Raw genomic sequence first — 22,996 nt, forward strand, 5'->3', positions numbered from 1 at the left:
CCTTGTCTCCCTAGCAGGCGTGTGATGGGGGTGTGGCTCGCTTCTTCAGTGCCCCACTGCTCAAACCTCTAGGGGAGCAAACGGGGGCAGGCTGTGGGGCTCTGACCCCACGGCAATGTCTAGGGGTGAATGTTTACAGCTCCTGAAGCCCCAGTAGGCGTTTGCTACCATGTGCTCTTTTTGTTTTGTGGTCTATAGACAGCTTGTCCTAACCAGCTCAGTTAGAACCTCTACCTTGTCACAAGGACAGATGGCTTTCTGTATCACGGGTTCTTACCTTGGTGCACTGGAAGAATTGGATCACACCTGGGCTTGGAGAGTGAGTGCAAGGTTTTACTGAGCGGAGGTAGCTCTCAGCAGATGGGGGAAGCCAGAAGGGGATGGAGTGCGAAGGTTTTCCAATGGAGTCGGGCCACTCAGTGGCCCGGGCTCTCCTCCAACTGCCCCAGCTAAACTCCGTATAGTTCTGCTGGTCCATGGCCTGCTGGCATGCTGGTGTCTGTCGGTGCATTCCTCTCGACGTCCACCTGCCTGTGTGTCTGCTTGCTAGGGTGTTGGGGGTTTTTATAGGCACAGGATGGGGGCATGGCAGACTAGAGTGGTCTTGGGAAACACAACATTTGGGTGCAAAGGCAGGAGGGCCTGCCTGTCCTCACCTAGGTCCCAGGGCACAGGCCCAGGGGTGGAGCCCTAGCTAGGGACCATGCCCTCCCCACCCCGCCCCGCACTTCTGTATCATTTAAAGGGGCCATTCCCTTCCCTTCCCAGCACTTCCTTCCATAGCAATATCTGTCATATAAACCAATGTCTATAAAAAGAAATGCTAAAAATAATTCTTCACACATAAATAAAATGACCCAGACAGAGGCACCACACACACACAAAAGAATAGAATGAATGAAGAGCAAGAAAGGGGGATAATTGAAATTAATAATAATTGTGTAGACCAAAAATGATAATAAGCTGTGGGATTTAAAATATATGTAGAATTAAAATATATTAGAATAATAACACAGTATGTGAAGCGAATTAAATGGAGTTAAAGTAGTTTAAGGTTCATGATACATCTATAAAGAGATAAAAGTACTAATTTACATTAGACTCCAACATATCCAGAATGTGTGCTTCAATATCTATATTCAGTAACAACTGAAGAAGTAGTAAGAGAATCTTATCATCAAGCTACTGACAGGGGAATTAAAGTAACTTTAAAAGGGTTTCATTAATTCAAAGTAAGGCAAGTAAAAGAGAAAAAAAGAACGTAATACTGTTGAGACAAATAGAAAACAAATACTAAAATGGTAGATACAGGAATGGTGTGGTGGATCCCAACATTTTGGGAGGCCAAGGTGGGAGGATCATTTGAGCCCAAGAGTTTGAGACCAGCTTGGACAACTACCAAAAAAATAAAAATAATTTAAAAAATAGCCAGGCATGGTGTCGTGTGTCTGTGGTCCCAGCTACTTGGGAGGCTAAGGTGAGAGAATCACCTGAGCACAGGAGTTCAAAGCTACAGTCAACCATAATTGCGCCACTGCACTCCAGCCTGGCTGACAGAGCGAGACCCTGTCTCGAACATATTAAAATTAAAATTTAAAAATGGTAGGTATATACTCAAATATCAATAATTACATTTTGAAAATTAGTGATTTTTGTCACTTCAGTGCTTTTCATCAGGCTTAAGAAGTCTTTATCTAAACCAACATTGTGAAAAATGTCATACCACAAGATTTCTCTTTAGGTTTCACATTAATGTGTATGATTTATCTTGAATAAAACTCTTTCAGGTTTCTATATTTCATCCACATGCATATCCAGTTGTCCCAATACTGTTGAAAGACTGTTCATTTCACACTGAATTGCTATGAGCCTTTGTCATAAATCAATTGACTGTCTATTTGTGGTTCCATTTCTAGGCACTCTATTCTGTTCCCTTGGTGTGAATTTAAAACCTATGTTAATTACTAATCTCAAACACATTATATTTTCACTAGAGTTAGGGTGAGTCTTGATACCTGGACATATAAATCCTCTACACAAGTAGAAAATTATGTGTGTGTATGAAGTTTATAATAGCATCAAAATACAACAAATATTTATATTCAAATCTAAAAACTTATTTTCAATAGCACTACCCAGAAAACAACACAAATTTGGAAATAAATTTTGAAAAAAACCTAAATGAATGGAGGGATGCACCCTGATCATGGATTGGAAGACTCAATATTATAAAAAGACATCAATTTTCTTCATATTGACTTGAATTAAAAGCAATCTGAATAAAAATCTCCAGCATGTTTTGTGTATTAAAATTGACAATATGATCATAAAATTTACAGAAAATGTCAAGACCTGAAGAATAGCAAAGATACTTTTGAAGGTGACTCACAAATTTGGATGACTGACATTAACATATATATAGATATATACACACACACATATATATACATATATATGTATGTCTATCATACACAAGCTGAACAAGGAGAGTCAAGAAACATATATACATGCATATATTATATATATATATATATATATATATATATATATAGACACGCACACACCCACTTTATGACAAATGAGACACACTGCAGTACAGTGGAGAAATTATAATCTTTTCAATATGTGGGTGCTACAATTTTGAATATCCATATGGGAATACATGAATATCTCACATAATATACAAACATAATTATAACTGGATTGTCAATCAAAATTAGAAAGCTAATACTAACATTTATGTATTTATTTATTTTTTTTGAGTCTCACTCTGTCGCCCAGGCTGGAGTACAGTGGCGAGATCTCAGTTCAACTGCAACCTCCGCCTCCTGGGTTCAAGTGATTCTCCTGCCTCAGTCTCCCAAGTAGCTGGAACTACAGGGGCATGCCACCTCACCCAGCTAATTTTTGTATTTTTAGTAGAGACGGGGTTTCGCCATGTTGGTCAGGCTCGTCTCGAACTCCTGAACTCAAGTGATCTGCCCACCTCGGCCTCCCAAAGTGCTGGGATTACAGGCGTGAGCCACCGTGCCCAACAATAGTAACACTTCTAAAAAAAAGCACAGAAGAGTGTCTTCATGACCTTGTGTTATGCAAAGACTTTTTTAAAACAACAAAGAAAACCCATTAAGTATAAAGGAATTATACTAACAAACTTCTTTATAATTATACTAATTTTATTTTTATTTTTTTGAGATGGAGTCTACCTTTGTCACCCAGACTGAAGTGCAAGTGGCATGATCTTGGCCGCCTCCTGGGTTTAAGCGATTCTCCTGCCTCACCCTCCTGAGTAGCTGGGATTACAGGTGCCAGCTACCACACCCAGCTAATTTTTGTGTTTTTAGTAAAGACAAGGTTTCACCATGTTGGTCAGGCTGGTCTTGAACTCCTGACCTCAAGTGATCTGCCCACCTAAGCCTCTCAAAGTGCTGGGGTTTACAGGCATGAGCCACCATGCCCAGCCTAATTATACTAATTTTAAATAGGACTACATTAAAATTAAGAATTTCTGTTATTTAAGGCATTATTTCGAAAATGAAAAATTAAGCCCTAGAGGGGAAAAAGGTATCTGTAATAATACCTTTTCAATAAGCTATTATTATTAAATTAAGCCCTAGAGGGAAAAAAAGTATTTGTAATAATACCTTTTCAATAAGGTATTATTACATTAATAAAATAACAAAATTATTTTATTTGTTATGTTTTTTATTTTTATTATGCAAAATAAATATAATTTCAATGAGGGAATCATAATTAGAAGAGTATAAATAAATTCTACAAATTAATAAGGGAAATACTGGTAACTCAATAGAAAATGAACAAATGACTCAGAGTAACCAAATAGCCAATAAGCATATGAAAAAATTCTGAACATCCCTACGTAATGCAACTTAATTTATAACAATATATTACTCTGCACCATCAGAAGGTTTATATTTAAAAAGACTAATAATAGGCTGGGTGCGGTGGCTTACACCTGTAATCCCAGCACTTTGGGAGGCCAAGGTGGGCAGATCACTTGAAGTCAGGAGTTCAAGACCAGCCTGGCCAACATGGCGAAACCCCATCTCTACTAAAAATACAAACAAACAAAAACAACAACAAACAAAATGAGCTGGGCATGGTGGCACGTGCCCATAGTCCCAGTTACTTGGGAAGTTGAGGCAGGAGAATCACCTGAACCTAGGAGGTGAAGGTTGCAGTGAGCTGAGATTGCACCACTACACTCCAGCCTGGGTGACAAAGTGAGACTCCCTCTCAAAAAAAAAAAAAAAAAAAAAAAAAAAGACTAATAATACCACGTGTTATTGACAACGTGGAGCAGCTGGTCATTCATATAATGCTATTTGGAGTGTAGATACATACTGCCATTTGGGACTTGTTTGACATTAACTGTTCTAGCTGAACATGTATACCACCTATGTCCCGGCGTTTCCACTTTGAAGTATATACTCATCAGAAATGCATACACATACGCACCAGAATGTATGTAAGATAATATGCATTGCAAAAGTATTCATAAGAGCCCTAACTGGAAACAATCTAAACATTCATGAATAGTAGAATACATAAACTATAGTATATTTACAGAATGGAATGTCATACAGCAATGGAAAAGAACAAACTACAGCTGTATGCAAAAAACTTGGATAAATGTCATATCCATTGCTGAGCTAAAGAAGTCAGACTAAAAAGAATATATGTTGGATTATTCCATTTAATTAAAATGCAAAAATAGTCAAAGCTGTTAATAATTCATGGTGGCCAGGCGTGGTAGCTCACACTTGTAATCCCAGCACTTTGGGAGGCCAAGGCGGGCAGATCACAAGGTCAGGAGTTCGAGACCAGCCTAGCCATCACAGTGAAACCTCGTCTCTACTAAAAATACAAAAATTAGCTGGGCGTGATGGCGGGCACCTGTAATCCAAGCTACTTGGGAGGCTGAGGCAGGAGAATTGCTTGAACCTGGGAGGCAGAGGTTGCAGTGAGCTGAGATCACACCACTGCACTCCAGCCTGGGTGACAGAGCTAGACACCGTCTTAATAATAATAATAATAATAATAATTCGTGGTAATAGAAGGGAAAATTGTTAACTTTGGAGGTGGAGTGATTGGAGAACTTTGGGTGTACTGGCAGTTTTCAGTTGGTTCATCTGGGTAGCAGTTAATGGATGCATTCATTTTGTAAAAATCAATTCAGTGATTTGTATGTTTTTAATGTATATTTTACTCAACAAAAAGCTTACTTAAAAATCATTTTGGAAATCCATATAAAATATAGTACTTTATATTTAGGTCTTTGGGCTAAAAAAGGAAACATAAGAAAAACCTTTCTGGTATGCTTAGGGCCGACCTTCCACCCTGTGTTTACCTGCAAGGTGAATGTGAAGGTCGTCTTCCTAGAGACATGAGGCACCTGATCCTGATACCCAGAGAAGTGTCATCTTTTGAAGCAGCAGATGTTTATACTATGGCAGAGTTCAGAAAGTTTTTCCATTTCTAAGAACACAATATAGCAATATCTGAAACAAGAACTTCTGATTAGCTCCAACCTTTGTGCAAATGATAGAGAACACACTTCAGGGACAGAGGCCTGGTTCTCATCTGTTCAGCTCTGCTTTCCATGTAACAAAGATCATCATCAGGCATCTCACACTGGGTTGAGTGATGTGGGAACAGATTGGGGAATCTGGTTCAAAGATATGTGAATTCATGCCTTCTGGGCACAAGAAGGAAAAAAGATAACAAGTCAGTTCATTCCATTTGAGCGGGCAAAGCTTCAACAGCAGGGATGAAATCTGCTGCCTCCAGCTGTCAGATCTGGTTTCTTGACGCTCTGTTCTCCTGGTGCAGAGCACCAAGCCAAGAGCACCTTCTTCGTATCAGGAGGCCCTGAGGACCTCACATGTGATTGTGAGATGCTGTGCTAATGATTCAGACTCCTCCTTGCAGAAAAAGACCCTCAATTTCTCTGTGACCCTCTGGATTAGATACGTAGGCACGGGAGGTGCATGTGATTAGCAATGCAGAATGAAGAGACACAGAGTGTTTCTGAAAAGCTGGGGAGAATTGACACTCGACACAATGATAATAATGTGATTATCCAACATTTATTGAGCACCACTGTTCCAGTTTGTGAGTGCTTTTCATGAAATATCTCATGTAGATCTTAACAGCAACTCTGTGCAAGTAAGTGTTATTGTCATTTCAGTGTCATTTTATATGAGGCACAGAAAGGCAAGTAACTTACCTGAGATCACACAGCTGCTAACTGTTAGAGCCTAGGGTCTAATCCGGGATCTGTGCTATCTTGTTTTTCTGTTGCTTCTCTATGGTGAAGGAACCGTTTTCTAAGAAGAACTTCATGTAGCTCCTAAGCCTCTGTAGAAACCCATGGCTGGGATTATAAGTAGTCACAAAGATCAAGGAGTAGAAAGAAAAGGCCAAATCATCAATGACCAAGCCAGTTTAGCCTGTGGCTCTTATATTCTTAGACACTAATCCATAAATCTACCAGAATTTTCCTCCTGGCTTCTCTGAGAATACTAATGGCTTGGGATCCATTTGTGGAAAAACATTTCAGCAAAGAGAGATGCGAAATCCTCTCTGGGTTCCCCCTCTTTGGAAAATGATGCCTTTGTTGAATGCCTAGTGTGCCTGACACTGTTTATCTATTCTAAACCATATTGCAAAAACGTAGGATATGAATGCAGCACCCAAGGAATTTACGATACATGTATTTCTTCAGAGGCTTGGGTATAAATTAGGCCATAATATTTTTTAATGAAATCCAAAACAAAAACAAAAAATCCCTGGCATGTGCCCCTACTAGCAATACATGGTGTCTTTATTCTCCTCAAAATCTATATGAGTGTATTTCTTATTTGAATTTGATCCTTCTGAATTTACTTTGAAAATAGTGCCTGACTCTTGCCCCATTTCTGGTACTAATTCTTTATAAAAACAGGGATCTTCTGAAGTCAGAAGATCATGCTTCTGATGCCTGTAAAAAGCAAGTCTTCTAGGTACCAAAGAAACCTGGAGGTCCCTGCTAGGTTCTTATATGACATCACAGTGTGATTAATGCAGAGAGGGCAAAAGATTCACCTCCCCAAGTTGTTACAATATTTTTTTTCATGTGAGTACCACAGCTTGTGCCTCTATCCATGTTAACTCATGGTTCAACTTTCTCCTACAGTCTTGTCTTCCTTTGATGGGGCTAGATTGGGTTACGGACTGATCTAAGCCTCTTCTTTCTCCCAGTTACTTGCATACAAACCCCTCCATGTAATTTCCATCTCCTCCGCATTTCATCTAAACCATTAGAGACCTGAGGAATCAACTGTCTCAGCAAATAGTTAGATATTTGTATTTATTTATTTGTTCTTTGACAAATATTTTACCAACTGCCAATTTTATGTCATGTACTTTTCATTCATTAATGGACTTTAGTTTGTGGGAATATATGTTTTGGTTTGACTAATAATTTATTGCATTATTTTGTAATAATATTTTTGGCATCTGCCAGTAAACTATACATATCTTTAAGAATCGTGTCACTCCTGATTGCAATTCCCACATCTCTGTACGATGTGCCTAACATATTGATAGAAACTCAATAAACGTATGTGGATTTGGATAGGCTTCCCTAAGAAGCATAGAGATAAAACTGAAACTTGAAAAGACACTTAACATTTGAAAAACAGTCAAAACATGGTAAAGTCTTCATCTGAAATCTAAATCTCTTCCTTAATCCTTTCCTAGTGCATGTCCTAATTCTAGCATAAGAATATCAATGAAAGCATGGCTAAAACCAGAGCAAAGAGCAGAATTTCTTATTGACAGAAAATAAAGGCTAGGTACACTGATACTAGTTTGCAATTTCATATACAGTAGTATGGACTCAAGCCAGAAAATTACAGATTTAGTATGTGTAAGAAATGGGATTCTTTCCTGCAAATAGCATATGAGGTCACCCTCAAAACCTAGATGACAGAAATACCTCCATAACACAATTCCTCCAAAATCCCACAACTTGGCTCACCTGATATGTTACTCAGAGAACCACATAGCTATCCTGAGGTTGATGAAAAATTCCAATGTCATCAATACCCCCTGCCTCATTTCCTGCTGCTTTTAGGGTTCTCTCCAAGTGTACTCTCATGACAGAACCTTCGTTAGCAGCAGAAGGCAAAGGAGCAGTCATACTTCCATCCCAGACTCACTGTGGCAGATGCAAGAAGAACACACGTGTGCGCACACACAAGCACACGCAACGCATTTATGCATCATTATTGCCTTAAAAATAAAGAACAATTAATCCAAGAACCAACTGGAAGAGAAGTAGAGAAGTCCATAAAGTTGAATCTAAGATCCCGAACATTTTCAAACTATGCCTGACTTTTACGAAGCCAATTGAAGGTGTTTTGCACTGAGACCCAAGCATGCTGTGAGAGGTGGCATCTCTGTGCTTGGAGACTCACTCAAGATGGATGTCCTCTGGACCACTAATGAGAACCTAATGAGCCTATAGACTTTCAACACAATAACTCAGCTTCCCGGAGAAATCCAATGCAAGAACCTGAAGGCACAGGATCGATGGCAAAGACCCTAATCAGTCTGAAGAACTCAACAAAACTGATTTGGGAGGTATTCGTTTGAGAGAACTGGTAGGCAGAAGTAGTATCTGCATGTTTAGGAAGATAATTAAATCTGTTTTAAACAGCTGTAAGAACAAAGAGATGCAATTCTCTGCATAATTTAAGACTTTCAAATTAAATCTGAGGCAAGGGACAAAAATTAAAACTTTGATCTGTATCTCATTGTCTTAATACTTCAATTTACATACGAAGACTGAAACTTAATAAGGAAAATTCATGATTATCACTTTTGTGAGATTTAACTCCAAAACGTGAGGACTGTGTCCTCATTAGACAGGTTTCAATGATATGTAATTTCACATACATTGAAAGACTTATGGGAGCATTAAAGTACCCACAGTGTAATAATACTTCATAAGTATTGCAGGATGCTATCAGCCATCAGATGGTAGAGAAGATGGCTGTTGATAAAAATTTCTGCAAGATACTCACTCGTCTGAATTCATGACAGAATTTGACCTACTTTTTCATCTGCAGAAAAGGCTATTTGGAGCCTTTAGTGGTGGCACAAAGGGTTAATAAGCAGTGTTATGTTGAGGCAGGCATCAGTTTCTTTCTTTTCTTTTTTTTTTTGAGACACACCCTGTTGCCAGGCTAGAGTGCATTGGCGTGATCTTGGCTCACTGCAACTTCCACCTCCTGGGTTCAAGTGATTCTCCTCCTTCAGCCTCCTGAGTAGCTGGGATAACAGGCACGTGCCACCATGCCCAGCTAATTTTTGTATTTTTAGTAGAGACAGAGTTTCACCATGTTGGCCAGGATGGTCTCCATATCCTGACCTCGTGAGGCAGGTATCAGTTTCTAAGCCAGCTTAGTTCTGACGTAGATGCCTCAACTGTTTTCTCCTTCCATACAAAGAAGTGGAAGCTGATTTCAATGAGCCTTAGAGATTTGAGGCTTTCTCCTATGTTATTCCTTACTCTGTTCAGCATTATTCTCTTTGACTCTAGCAAGGTAATTGAGCCACTTCATTTCTTCTCGCTTTTTGTTGTTGAAGGAAATGAGGCAGGCAATATAGGTTGTCTCTAGCCAGAAGCCTAATGTCTGAAGTTCAAGTTGGATTGGTTAGCAACTCTTTCTAAGGCTCCACTTCTCTCTCCCCTCAAAACTAATCCACATATATTGGAGTATTGCTGTTCTTTAGGGTCTCAAAAAAAGATGTTTGGTAAGAACTTTAATCTGACTTAGATACCTGGCTCATTACTGACAGTTCCAGTTCAGCAAACATCCCAGAGGCTGGATTCATGAAATAGTCTTCAGTTTGGATTTTCAGTCTCCTAGTCTGCCTACTTGAGGCCCTGACAATACTAATGTCCCACTTCACCCACATGGGTGTTCACCACCCCTGAATCAGGGTTTCACCACATCAAGCAGTCCTCGCCTGAGTAAGTAACTTCCTCAGGCTTCTGGCTTTGCACTTTGCCATTTATTATTCCATGACCCTCTGCTCAGCTGCTTAGTCCTCAAGCTGGTCTACCATTAATGTGCAGTGGAAAGTCTCTACCTGTGACAGCAGCACTCAAATCAGTTCTGTGTCTTTACCTGAGATCTGAGCTTATCTCGCAGCTCAAATTGATGTTAGAATATATATATATATATATATATATATATATATATATATATATATATATACACATGTGTGGATGCACAATAATGCCAATAACAAGAATAATAGAATTGTAAAAATCACAGATTATCTGACTTGGAAGTGACAATTAGGATCATCAGGTCTTACCATCTTTAATTTACAGGTAGAGAAATTGAGGTCCAAATAAACAATGTTTTTCGAAGGACACAAAACTAGGTCTTCTAATACCCAGGTTGCCACCTGGCTTTTGTAGGGCACCTCTTTCATATACAGCATCTCTTTAAAATAAATTCACAACAACCTAATAATTTAGAAGGGGGATGAAGTGACTTCCAGGGCAAGAAATCATATATCCATTTCATAGAAGAGATCTTATGACTTGGTGAAGACCACCAAGTGATACTAGGTATAAAAGTTTAAGCTATTTAAACATGTTGAGTGCATAATGCTAACAATAGTATAGTGAGTGATTCCAGTGTTATAGGGGTGGTATCTGTGTCCATGTGCATTCTCATTGATTAAAATGGTATTCACCAATATGTTAACAAGGTAATCTGTGGGCGATACAATTATGGGTGATTTTAATTTTCTTTGTCATTATTTTATGTATTTCTATATTTTCCCAATGAATATACTATGCTTTTTTTTCTTTCTTCTGATAAAGCTAACATATTTCTGTTACATATTTTACTACTAGGAAACCTGGTTCTATAGAGATTTATTCCTAACGGAAACTTCCTACTATTTTTAAAGTATATATAATTTTGTTCTAATTACATAGCTGAATGTTTTTACTTTATGAGTGAATTCCAAAAGTCATTCAAAAACATTTATAAGATTTATGACATTTGGCAGTCCCCTGGTTTTCCAGCCAGAGCCTGCTGATGTAATTCCTACAGCCACCATGCAGTGGTAACAGTATAGCAATGTCCCTTATTATCTAAAAAGTGCTTCCAAAGTGCAGTGGGTCAAGATTCTGAACCTCTCTGTACCACAATATCTAGAGGGATTACAGAGGCCCCAGCTCATAGTCATTATCTGCTTACACAAGCTAAGTATTCTTCCTGCCTTATGTATTCTGTTCCATTTTAAACCAGACACCAAGTACAGAAGACATAAAAGGGAAATTTGGGATTCAGTCAAATACATGGTAATATCACCCATTTCTAAGGGAAGGACCAAACCACCTTGTGATGTTCCTATTGGAATGTCTTGATCTGGGCATTAGATCCAGAAGTATTTGGGTATTTACTTAGGCAAGTCCCAAGGATCTGAGTCCTCATAGAAGGGCCCCAAAAACCAGCCATCTTCATTTCATCTGAGAGAAGGTGAAATGTCATAAATCTAGGCAAATGATTTGGTGTGTTCAAAGTGTGCTGTCTCTGAAATTCATGGCCTTGACAGATCTGAGTTCTCTAGAAAAATTGTAAAACCTTCTGCACTATCCTCTTCACTGTGGCAACTCTTCATCCCCCAGGTCAGAGCATCTAAGTTACTGTAGGTTTTGCTTGCAGAGAAGCTCAGGAGGTCTGCACATTTGGAGAAAGACATGTGCTTTAGAAAACCATCTTTGAATAGGCAAGGGGAGAAGACTGACAATAGTCCGTAATTATGCATGGATTTGGACATTTTAGAGTCATCTTCCAGAGCTCAGTTTTGAAAGTGAAGAAACACCTATAGGGCATGATTCAAACCAGACATCCTAGGAACACTCTGTCCTAGCTGCTTTGGTGAGGAAACTTTGGCTTTCAGCAGTGCCAGCACCTCTTGGAGGAGAAGCCAGAGAGGACAAAGAACTTGCTTGGGAACAGAAGTTAGGGCATGTGCAGCTGCCTTTTATCCTAGACTGGTTTTTAACTGTTCTAGAAAAGCTCAGTTTACTATTATAAAATGTCACACAAGAAGGTCCAACACAGTTACAACAGTTGTTTCCTGATTAGTCATCTCAGACTTTGTCAAACACTCACACCACCAGGAATCCTCACAAACACATTTTGTAGCTTCTGAGGTATTTTACAGAGCCTGGAATATTACACTGGGATCATCTTACATCACTTTGGCATTCCTCTAAAGGGTTGTAGTTAGCGAAGCTTGCAAAGTTCTTTGGTTTAATACATCAGTGAATTCTTTCTTTAGCACCCATCTGGGAATGAGCACCACAGAGTAGTTTGAGTGTTTTCTATGAACGAGTTGTAAGTGTGCTGGACTCGGAGTTAAGAACAGCCTGATTCAAACTAGTCTTGTGACTCTAGGCAAATTTGAACAGGTCTGAGTTCTTTTAGGATTGAAGTTTGCTATGGTTTGGCTCTGTGTCCCCACCCAAATCTCATCTTGAAATGTAATCCCTATAATCCCCAGTGTCCAAGGAAGGACCTAGTGGGAGGTGATTGGATCATGGGGTGGTTTCCTCCCTGCTGTTTTCATAAAAGTGAGTGAGTTCTCAGAGAGCTGATGGTTTTATAAGTGTTTGACAGTTCCTGCTACACACACCGTCTCTCACATGCCGCCATGTAAGACGTGCCTGCTTTCCCTTCCACTATGATTGTAAGTTTCCTGAGGCCTTCCCTAGCCATGTGGAGCTGTGAGACAATTAAACCTCTTTTCTTTATAAATTACCCAGTCTCAGGCAGTTCTTTATAGCAGTGTGAAAACAGACTGATACAAAGATTAAATAAGATAATATATAGAAAGTAGTTGCTATTATTTCTGACACAGTAAACTTTCAAGAAATGTTCTCTCTCTTCTCCCTTAGTGACCACCCAGGGGATCTTATAGAGCAATTGTTTCCCTTTTCTATTTTTTTTTTCTTTAATGAGAGAGTAGTTCACTCTGTTATCCAGGCTGGAGTGCAGTGGTGCAATCATGGCTCATTACAGTCTTGACTTCCTGGGCTCGAGTGGTCCTCTCACTTCAGCCTCCCGAAGTGCTGAGATTACAGTCATGAGCCACTGAACTCAACTAGATCAATCTTACTTGCACTCTCACTTTGTGTACAAAGTTGCATGCCATGCATTTACTACACTGGCTTATGAAATCTCTTCTCTGAATGCCAGGGTACTTTGAACTGTTATTTCCTTTTCCACTCCTTGTTGAGACCTTGGTAACCTAAGTCTGCCTCCCTAGAGTAGGGTATGCAGGATAATGGTGAGTTACTTTTATTTCATACCCCCTACTCTGCCTAAATACCCTTAGTCATACGAAGAAATGGCTGAAATATCTGATTTCCTTTCTGTCACTCAGTGCCGCTTAATGATATGTGAAAAATCTTACTTTGTGGTCAAAATAACACAAAAATAACAACAAATTCAGTTGGTTGTATTCCATCATCAGTCAAAACAAAGTCTTTATTACATTGGTTATTTCCAATGTACTTAACCCATATTTAAATATTTACAGTAATAGTAGAGATATAATGTTGTATTTTGTAGTTTCTTGTGTTGTACAGTACTCTACCCCCTTTTAAATTTGGAGAAATATTTATTTCCCCTCATTCACTCCTTCTTTCTTTTAATCCGGCTGTTCCCTTCCTGCCCCTCACTTCACTCCACTCCCAGGGTAATCAATATCAACAGTCTGGGTTATCTTTTCCATCACCTTTCTCTGTACTCACACAAACACATACAGATTTATGGTATATTTACTGTGTTATTTGTTGCTTATTTTTTTATTAAAAATGGGTTATACTAGTGATTTTTCTGCAATGTAGTTTCTGCTGTCTTCCAAGAAAAATGTTGATGAAGGTTGAGTGAGGGCCACTGTCGTGCTTGCATGGACCAGGTTCTGATATATGAGCCTGGTGTCTGTCTGCAGTGGGTCTCTGATGCCTTAAGGGACATCTTGGAGTCTCACTTCTGGACTGAGGCTGTCCGTGATGAGTTTCCGTAGCATTTATTGTCCCAGTGTTCTCTGAATCTGTGTTACAGGAACTGATGGGTTCACACACCTTTCATTGCTCAGGTTAATATTGGCTTCCTGGTGGCCATTTGATATATTTGTTTTTCTATTCTAGAAGTCAGCAATGCCCTTGGAGAATAGAATCATGACGTGGATTTCATGTGGGTTTTGTGCCTTTCTCAGGCACTTCTTTTGAACTAGTCTTCTCAATTCTGTGTATTAGGCATGTGACTAAAGAGCATTAGATCTAAAGAATTTTATAAAAGTCTAGATGTTTGCCAGCCTGGATTTAGTTTCAGAAATGATTTCTTTTGATTTATTAGATTGAAGTATTTTTCAATTAATTATACACGAGACTTTCCTTACTGCTGATTATGAATACCAGTTGTTTCTCATATTCTCTATCTTCTTTACGGCTTAAACATGATTCTGTTTTACTAGCGGGTAGACAGAAGCGGAGTATTGAGTAAATGCCAACCTGTCATTGTTAGAGAGGAAAAGAGAGTCAAAGCCAGGAATACAGTCAAGCAAGAAAAGAAAATAATGCTTTATCTGTGTTACCACCATCCTCTTGGTCTGAAAGAAATATTGCAAGTAATTTCAATTAAAGAAACTCAAAGAGAACTGAACTGAATAGGTCAAGTCAAAGCACAGATCTTCTTAAACCCTTTTGTAGGTCTCTAACTAGCTGCGTGACTTTATGCATCTTACTTAACCCCTCTGTGCTCCAGTTTTTCTGGTATATCAAACATAAATAACATCTGTCCTTTCTATCTCCTAGGTGTCCTAACATGCACATGAGATAATATGTAAGAAAGAATTTTGACAGTCACACACAATAGAAATGTGCAATTTTCAAATTATATGGAACTAAAAAGGATCATTGCATTAAGGCACTGAAGATACGGCCATTAACAAGACACTTCCCAGCCCCGCGGAGTTGACAGTCTACCCTAGAACCACCAAGCAACTCATTTGCCTAGCGAAGTTTGCTAATCTTGGCTGCATGTATCATGACACTTTGGTTTGTGATTATGCTCCAGTCCACAAATAATGAGTTTAGTCTTTCCATTTCCAACTTTATTAATACGCCCTTGGTACTTACAATCCTAAAGCTTCCTGGTAAAGCTTTTTCATCATATTAAAATCAAATAAGAATAGCATCAGCTTGTGCTGTGGTGTTCATCTTCAGATGAATCTGACCACAAGAAGACCAAATATTCAACAATCAGAATGAAAGGGCCTCAGCATTTGCTACAGCCCAGCATCGGCTGCAGACCTCAGACTGCAGCACGACTGGGCATCATCTGAGAGGCCTCAAAACAGTGCTGGGTCTTGGGTAGTAGTTGGACATCCAGATTAAGAAATAAAACTCCTAAAAAAGATGTTGATATCAAAGGCTCAGAATCACTGATTTCGTAACCAATAAACTATGAGAGTTAATTTTGACAGAAAGGTGCGTATAATTTTCTGCTGGAGATTGTTTGTTTGTTTAATCTACTATCATCTATCCTAGAATACCTCCAAATTGGCTTTCCAGCACACTTGGATCCCCTTCCAATTCATCTCCATATCATAGCCAGAGTGATAATTTTGAATTAAAAATACCATCATGCCCTCTTCCTTTAAACCCCTACTTAGAACACTTGAATCATTAAGTTGATGTCACAGAATAGGAGAATAGCATGGCAGCTACAAGAGGCTGGACCGGGAGAGATTGGTTAATGGGTCCAAAATCACAGTTAGACAGGAGGAATAAATTGTAATATTCTGTAGCACAGTACAGTGTTAACTATCATTAACAATAATTTATTATATATTTCAAAATAGCTAGAGGAAAGGAATTTGAATGTTTCCAACACAAAGAAATAAAGAAGATCCAAGGTTATAGATATCACAGTTACCCTGATTTGATCACTACACATTATATACATGTATTGAAATATCACATATACCCCCATAAATGTGTGATTATTATCAATTAAAATTTTAAAAACATTTGAAAATTAAAACACTTGAATGGCTTCTCATTGCTCTTAGGAGAAAGACAAAAATCAGGAATTTGACCCACAAGTCCCAAAAGGTATTTTTCTCTGCTTTAACCTCATTTGGTAACATGTTCTTGTTCTCTCTCTCTTTTTCCTCCTTCTTTTTTAATTTCTTCAACCGTACTATCTCCCTCTACCACAGGGCCTTTGCACATGTGTTCCCTCTGTTCCCCTGGCCTGCACTCTCTCACTTGTGCCTCACTCATTCATCTCCTCCATTTGGTTAATTTACCTTCTTCTTTCAGGTCTTCTCAGCTCAGATATCACTTCCTTTTGGGAGCCTTCTTTGAAGTTCCCAATCAGATCAGCTCTCCAGTCCTGCATATTGCAAAAGCTTACAACTCCATGTACCTTTCCTTCATGTCACCCTGCAGTAATTTTTATTTGCATGATTAGTTAATTAAAGTGCATGTGTTTCACTAGTGATCTGTGAGCTCATGAAAGCCCAGGCCACATTTGTTTTGTTTGTTTGTTTGGCTATTGCTTGCTTAATAACATTTTCCCATTTGGTGACTGACATGAGATAGACACTCAATAAATATCTGACAGTTGGGTGAACAAGTGAATGACCAGAGCACCGGCAGGGTGAGTGTGCCTACTCAATAGTTATTAGGACTTGGGCTGCCATCCCTTGCTCAGTTTCTTATTCTCTGAAAGTGGCTGGCATCCTTGCTTCCAGTGGTCATTTAAGCCCAGGAACACCAGAATCTGATGACAGATGAGCCCCAGTGTGAAGCTGTTACAGTGGTAATAGTCTCACCACTCTCCTGAGAGCTCCTGAAGGAAAAGGCATGGAATCCAGTTTGTTCACCTTTAGTGGAAAGCGACAGCAGGAGTATAATCTGCTGTCTTCTGCTGTCATACATGGCCCCTTGGCATTCTTATCTCCTAGTGCAGAGTCCAAGCCATGAGGCCTGTCCCAATATCAGGAGGTCCTGGGGACTTCACATTTGATTGGAGTATTCCATGCCTTTGTCTTCAGGGGCTGTCAGGTGCATGTTAAACCTAATACCTGATTCTATCATGTAAAGTATGATCTGTTAGATAATTATATGTAAAATACCTGACCTAACACACTAACAGCCTGACTGAAATGGAAGCCTTACTAATGCCCTAGTCCAAACATTGAGTAGCTCCATCCTTTCACCCACTATATACGCAGAGAACATTCCATGAATGGACAATGAAGAATCCTATGATGAAACAAAACGCAGCAAGACAGACAGTAGACATCACGAGAGATAGAAATTGGAGGGCTTTTATGTAACTGGGCTTGATCCAGGACAACAAAATGGAAGTGATGAAGACCAGACAGAAAGGGCAAGGCAAGGTAGACTCAAGTAATGGCAGCCAAAGTTGTATTCTTCCCAGCTGTGTGAGTGTCTGCTGTCTCTCAATGGAGGCTAGAGTAGAGTTGACTGAAGGTGTGAATCTCCCCTCTGTCCTTTTGCAAATGATGGCCCCTGCCTGATGCTTACTCTGTCTCCACAAAGTACATTAAACTTGTCTGTCTCCCTCTTCCCTCATGTCCTTCCCCCTCTCTAGTAGAAACTGCATTCTTGTTTTATTCCATGGTTAACCCCAGATACCCTTGCTGTTTCCCTCAGATACTTGCTTCAAAAGTGGGCTCTTTCCCCTTGCCCACACCTAGCGCTGGCTTCCCAGAAGCTCTGTTGAAAACTAGGGGTGGAAACTAACTGGAAACAGAATGAGAAGTTGATCAGTCCACTTTGGTTGTTTAAATGAAGGATACATCAGCAAGAATAGTTGACATTTATATTTATTAGTGAAGGGAATTCAAGTAAGTGCACAATGTCTGGGCTTTGGATATTTATTTTGTAGTTTTGAATGGAATTTCTCTGTTTACCCTAGGGGAGAATTTGTGCCTATGTACTTATTGAGAGTCCGCTGCTGTGAGCCCCACACACAATGCTTGGCTGGGCATAGAGCAGAGGAGTAGGTCACACAGATTCATAGGATTTGAACTGCTTTTCTTTTCCCTGTGAATTAATCTTTTAAATGTCAACATTTTAAACTTGGCCTTTTCAAAAAATATGATACCATATGAACCTTACTTAATCGAAAATACATTTCTAGTTCAAAGGTTTTTGTTTTTTTCTTTCCTGAAAGTGGGAAAGGCTAACAACAGCAAAATTTGTTAAAGGATGGACTGTGTGTGAAGGAAGCTGGTTTTTGTCAATGGGGTCTAAGCAACTTTTTTTCCTTAAGAATCTAAACTGTTGTTCCGAAGGCCATTTCTTTTTTTTTTTTTTTTTACAGGTCTGGGATTTTATAATGCAGAATTTATCTTTTTCTGCCTACCCATGGGAAATTTGGAATCATACAATTTCAATTAACCTTTAAAGGGACAATTGTAGGTCTTTTATAGCTACATTGATTTATAGTCATTTTTTATGTAGCATTGTACAGATGACTAATTAATCTGTAATTAATTACCTGCATATTTTTTACAACAACTCTTTAAGACAGGAAGGTATTATTATACCCAGTTCATAGATTTGTCACTGAGACTGAAGGAGACTGAATGACTTGCATGAAGTCTTCCAGCTTGTTAATGGCACATGAGAATTCATGCCCAGGGAAGCCTTGATTGCCCACAGTGCTATATTCTCTCTATAATGAATGACCTGGAAGTGCAGAAAGGTGGGTTAGAATCCCAGGACTGCCACTTACTAGCTGTGTTAACCTTGAATGAGTGATGACATCTTTTTTGACTTCAGCTTCTTCATCTGTAAAGTGGGAGAAGATTGCCTACTCCTCTCTCCAGACTAGACTAAGAATCTGTGAAGAATAGCATGAGATCATTTTGATAGTTTGAAATGCTAAAGCATAAAAGAATTAACCACTATTATCTCAGATAATAATAGGGCTGGGTACAGTGTCCTATCAGATATCAGGCAAAGTGTCTTCAATCCTTCCTATGATACAATTAGGGAACAAGAAATAACAAGGGGGATTCGGGTTGAGGGGTGGTCTTGAAGACACAGGAAGTGAAGTGGTCCATTACCATGTCAGTCAAGTAGGCTACATTTTTTGGGTTTCTTTCTTTCTTTTTTTTTTTTTTTTGAGACGGATTCTCACTCCATCATCAGGCTAGAGTGCACTGGCACGATCTTGGCACACTGCAACCTCTGCCTGCCAGATTCAAGCAGTTCTCCTGCCTCAGCCTCCCCGAGTAGCTGGGACTACAGGCATGTGCCACCACGCCCAGCTAATTTTTGTATTTTTAGTAGAGACGGGATTTCACCATGTTGGCCAGGATGGTCTTGATCTCTTGACCTTGTGATCTGCCTGCCTCAGCCTCCCAAAGTGCTGGGATTACAGGCATGAGCCACTGTGCCTGACCCAGGTAAGCTAAATTTTTAAAGTTATGTGTGTGTACACCTTTTATCCTTGTGGATGCTAAGACTATTACCAAAGCCTTTGGAGGAATTGAATATCACATTGCAGCTGATAATCAAGCACTATTAATTTTCAACCCCCTGAAACTTACAGTAGTTGGTGTCCTTCAGATTTGGAGTGTATCCATCACAGCAAACTCTTGCCTGCCAGGGAATGTCACAGGGATTCTGTCAAAGGCAGGCAGATGCTCCTAGCTGTAGGAGCGAGCCAGGGCTGCTGTCATGCCTGAGCCAGGGATTGGGACAAGCCGTAGTCCCCAGTCCCCTAGGCAGGAGCAGCCGAACACTGACTCATTTCCTCTGACGTTGGGTTGTTTTTCAGGGTGATGTTCAGCGGACACTTATCCAAGTGGACTTTGGCGACGGTATCGCGGTGTCTTACGTCAATCTCAGCTCCACGGAAGATGGGATCAAACACGTCTATCAGAATGTGGGCATTTTCCGTGTGACCGTGCAGGTGGACAACAGTCTGGGTTCTGACAGCGCCGTCCTGTACTTACATGTAACTTGTATGTTATTACTGTTGTTGGTTTATGACCTATCTTAAATATTGTGTCCTTTTCAAATTGAATTCACAATGTTATATCTAGAAAAAGTACACTAGTTATCTTTTAGCAGAAGGGGAATGGGGAAGAAATGATTAAGAGATCAAAATAAGGAAAGAGTAAGAAGAAAATCAAGGAGTAAAATTTGAATAATCCTGGACTCTCTGGATTGCTTCAAATTCTCATTGCATTTCCTCTGCTTACCCCGGGTGCCTTGAAGATACGACACTTGAATCTGGAGGCTGAACCTGAGCAACTTGCAGAGCTATTTGGTTGAAACAAAGAAATTTGGTTTTGGGGGGGTCAGAAATTGTTGAAAACAATCCACATGCACCACTCAATCTAATGCACTGAGAATTAGCCCAAGTAAAGAAATTTCTCCCCATCTGATTATTTCTGTCCTCTCATAATATGTTGCTATTAATAATCCTTTTAGAGTTTTGCTCCTTTTTCCTGGGCTTCTATCTGTGGATGACTTGGTGTTAGAGGGAAGGTGGTGTAGAAAGAAAGAGTATAAAAACAGTGTTAAGGAAACTATGGTAGGAAACAGTTCCAAGAAACGCTAAAGCTTTTCCCTCACTGGGGATTCTAAAGATGTGAGTAAGTATGATGAGACAATAATAACTTCTAAGTTATGTGTGCTTAAAACATGTGTCATTGATATGTTAGGTGTAAGGGGTTTCCCAGTCATAGGACTTGTGTTGGTTACTAAAGAAATTGTTTCTTTAAATGAAAGTAGCTCCTTTATATGAATGGCCTTGTTCAAATATCAAGTTTTAGTCCAAGAGTCTCAAGGCCAGGCATTATTACTCCATGCCTCTCCTCTGCACCTTGCCCATGGAACAAAACTGAATGCACAAAGTATCAATTAGAACATTTTCTTTTTTAGCTGCTGTGGTCCAGTGAGAGGGCAAGACTATTAAGGGATGACCAAGAGATGTTTTGGTTGTTGAGTCTTCCTAACATGTCAGTAATTCTGATCCCTGTCTCCTGTACTCTCACAGTAGAGGTGCTCCAAAGAAACATGCACTCCTTTATTTGGATCTGAACAAAGTTACACATGATTCTCAGTATGCCAACTCAATCTGCCTATTTTTGGCTATAGTTTACAATGTGTTCCAGACTTTGTACTAAACAGGCTCTTAATATATGTTATCTCACTTCTCAAAACAGTCCTGGGAAGTAGGCACTATTAGTAACCCTATTTACAAAAAGTGTTGAGGTTCAGAGAGCTTAAGTTACTTGTTTGAAGTGGCCTACCTACTACCTGAACCAGGCTTCAGACTCAGGTCCACCTGCTACAAGGATCCTAGCTCTTGATAACTAAGGTCAGTGTCAGTGCCAAGAACGGCTTGGGATTGGAGGAGCTGTCTCTATTAGCTTTTACCATCTACTCCCTACGCTTTAAAGATCATCTTGAAGAAACATAAACATTTTGGTTAGAAGCAGTGTGCTTGTTACACAACTACATAGTTCAGGACTCATATCCCTAACTCGTCCTGTATAGACTTTCAGGACTTGCCACTTACTAAGACATAATACCTCCCTGTAGGTTAGTACGTAGGGAAATGATAACAATGGTATCATAGAAATGATCGTGCTAAAATCTTTAACAATACATCACAAACATTAATGATTAGTAGCAAAAATAACTTGCAATAAAATTGTTGGCACATTTGCCGAGAATGGCTCCTACCTAGATCATGTCATATCTCATAGCTTATTCTATAAGGGGTAATTTTGCTAGAGAGCTAGCTTCCTTACAAATTATAATTGTGATCCATATACCACAAATTTGTTATACATCTACCATAGTCCAATCACATCTAAATACTGATTTAAAAGCCAGTATCAGCTTCTGATCTAAATTTTTCAGGGTCTCCCATTAAATCTTCCATAGCTTCACCTCCTTGTCACTCTAGGTTTTTTTCTCATTCCTGTGTGTGTGATCATACCCCTTGGGGTGTCTACTGCTCCCCGGCAAGACTCCTCCCTAGTTAACGAAATCCTCGAGAGGAAAACAACACACACAGAGATTGTCTCTGCTCAAGATTAAGGGCTGTGGAAACCCTTCTAAAAGAAACCAGTTTCTTCGTTCATTTGCAATTCTTTCATTTCATTAGCCTAGTTGATTGGACAAAATATTTGATCTTAATCTTAGAGGAAGATAATTTGTAATGGAATGTTTCATGTTCTGATTTTAATTTTGTAGACTCATCTTGGGTTAAGTGGTTGGATAAGCATGCCTGATATAATGGAACTTCTTTCTAAGCCTGGCTCTTTGGTACTAATTGTGTTAAAAGCAAGGTCATGTTTGAAGCTGTTTGCTAACTCACATACATATAAACTCATGTCATAACTGTTTCAGCAGATTCTGACATGCTTGGTTAGCGACTCCCTCCTAAAGGATCCAGGGTGCTTTGCTATGCACACAAACTCATTTTGCTCATCTTCACATCTATGCCATAACAGACTTCTGGCCTTTTCTTTCAGATGGAGAAATCAAGGATTGGAGAAGCACTGTGACTCTGGCATCACTTTACTCTCAAAGCAAGTCAGAACAAGAACATAACTGAGTCACACTCTCAGGCATCTTAAAGCTGGAGGGTGTCATCAGTTACTGTGGATGCCAAAGTCCCATGATATGGCAGTGAGAGCTGGCTTTAAGGGGAAAGAAAAGCATTGGACTGAGTCGGGCATTCTGACTAGGTCCAGATTTTGGTTCAAACTCCTGGGGAAGTCACTCCATCTCTCTGAGCCTTGATTTTCTCCTCTGTCAAGTAGATGCGCATCTCGTTCCCAAAAGTCCCATCAAGGAAAATATATGGTACCCTGGCAC

The 22,996-nt window shown here is 39.5% G+C and overlaps 1 protein-coding gene across 9 annotated transcripts in view; it reads left to right on the top strand.

Moving 5' to 3' along the window:
• SORCS1 (sortilin related VPS10 domain containing receptor 1) overlaps nt 1-22,996 on the top strand; it is a 608,941-nt gene that overhangs the window by 532,888 nt on the left and 53,057 nt on the right. For all 9 annotated transcript variants that reach the window (XR_010115734.1, XM_055249851.2, XM_055249858.2 and 6 more), the window contains exon 19: nt 19,935-20,121. Coding sequence is in view for 8 of the 9 variants with exons in the window: in XM_055249851.2 (XP_055105826.2) it covers nt 19,935-20,121 (187 nt within the window). In the remaining variant the exon portion in view is untranslated. The remainder of the gene's footprint in view (nt 1-19,934; nt 20,122-22,996) is intronic.

This window comes from Symphalangus syndactylus, chromosome 2 (assembly GCF_028878055.3).
Source record: "Symphalangus syndactylus isolate Jambi chromosome 2, NHGRI_mSymSyn1-v2.1_pri, whole genome shotgun sequence".
Classification (NCBI taxonomy): Eukaryota; Metazoa; Chordata; class Mammalia; order Primates; family Hylobatidae; genus Symphalangus; species Symphalangus syndactylus.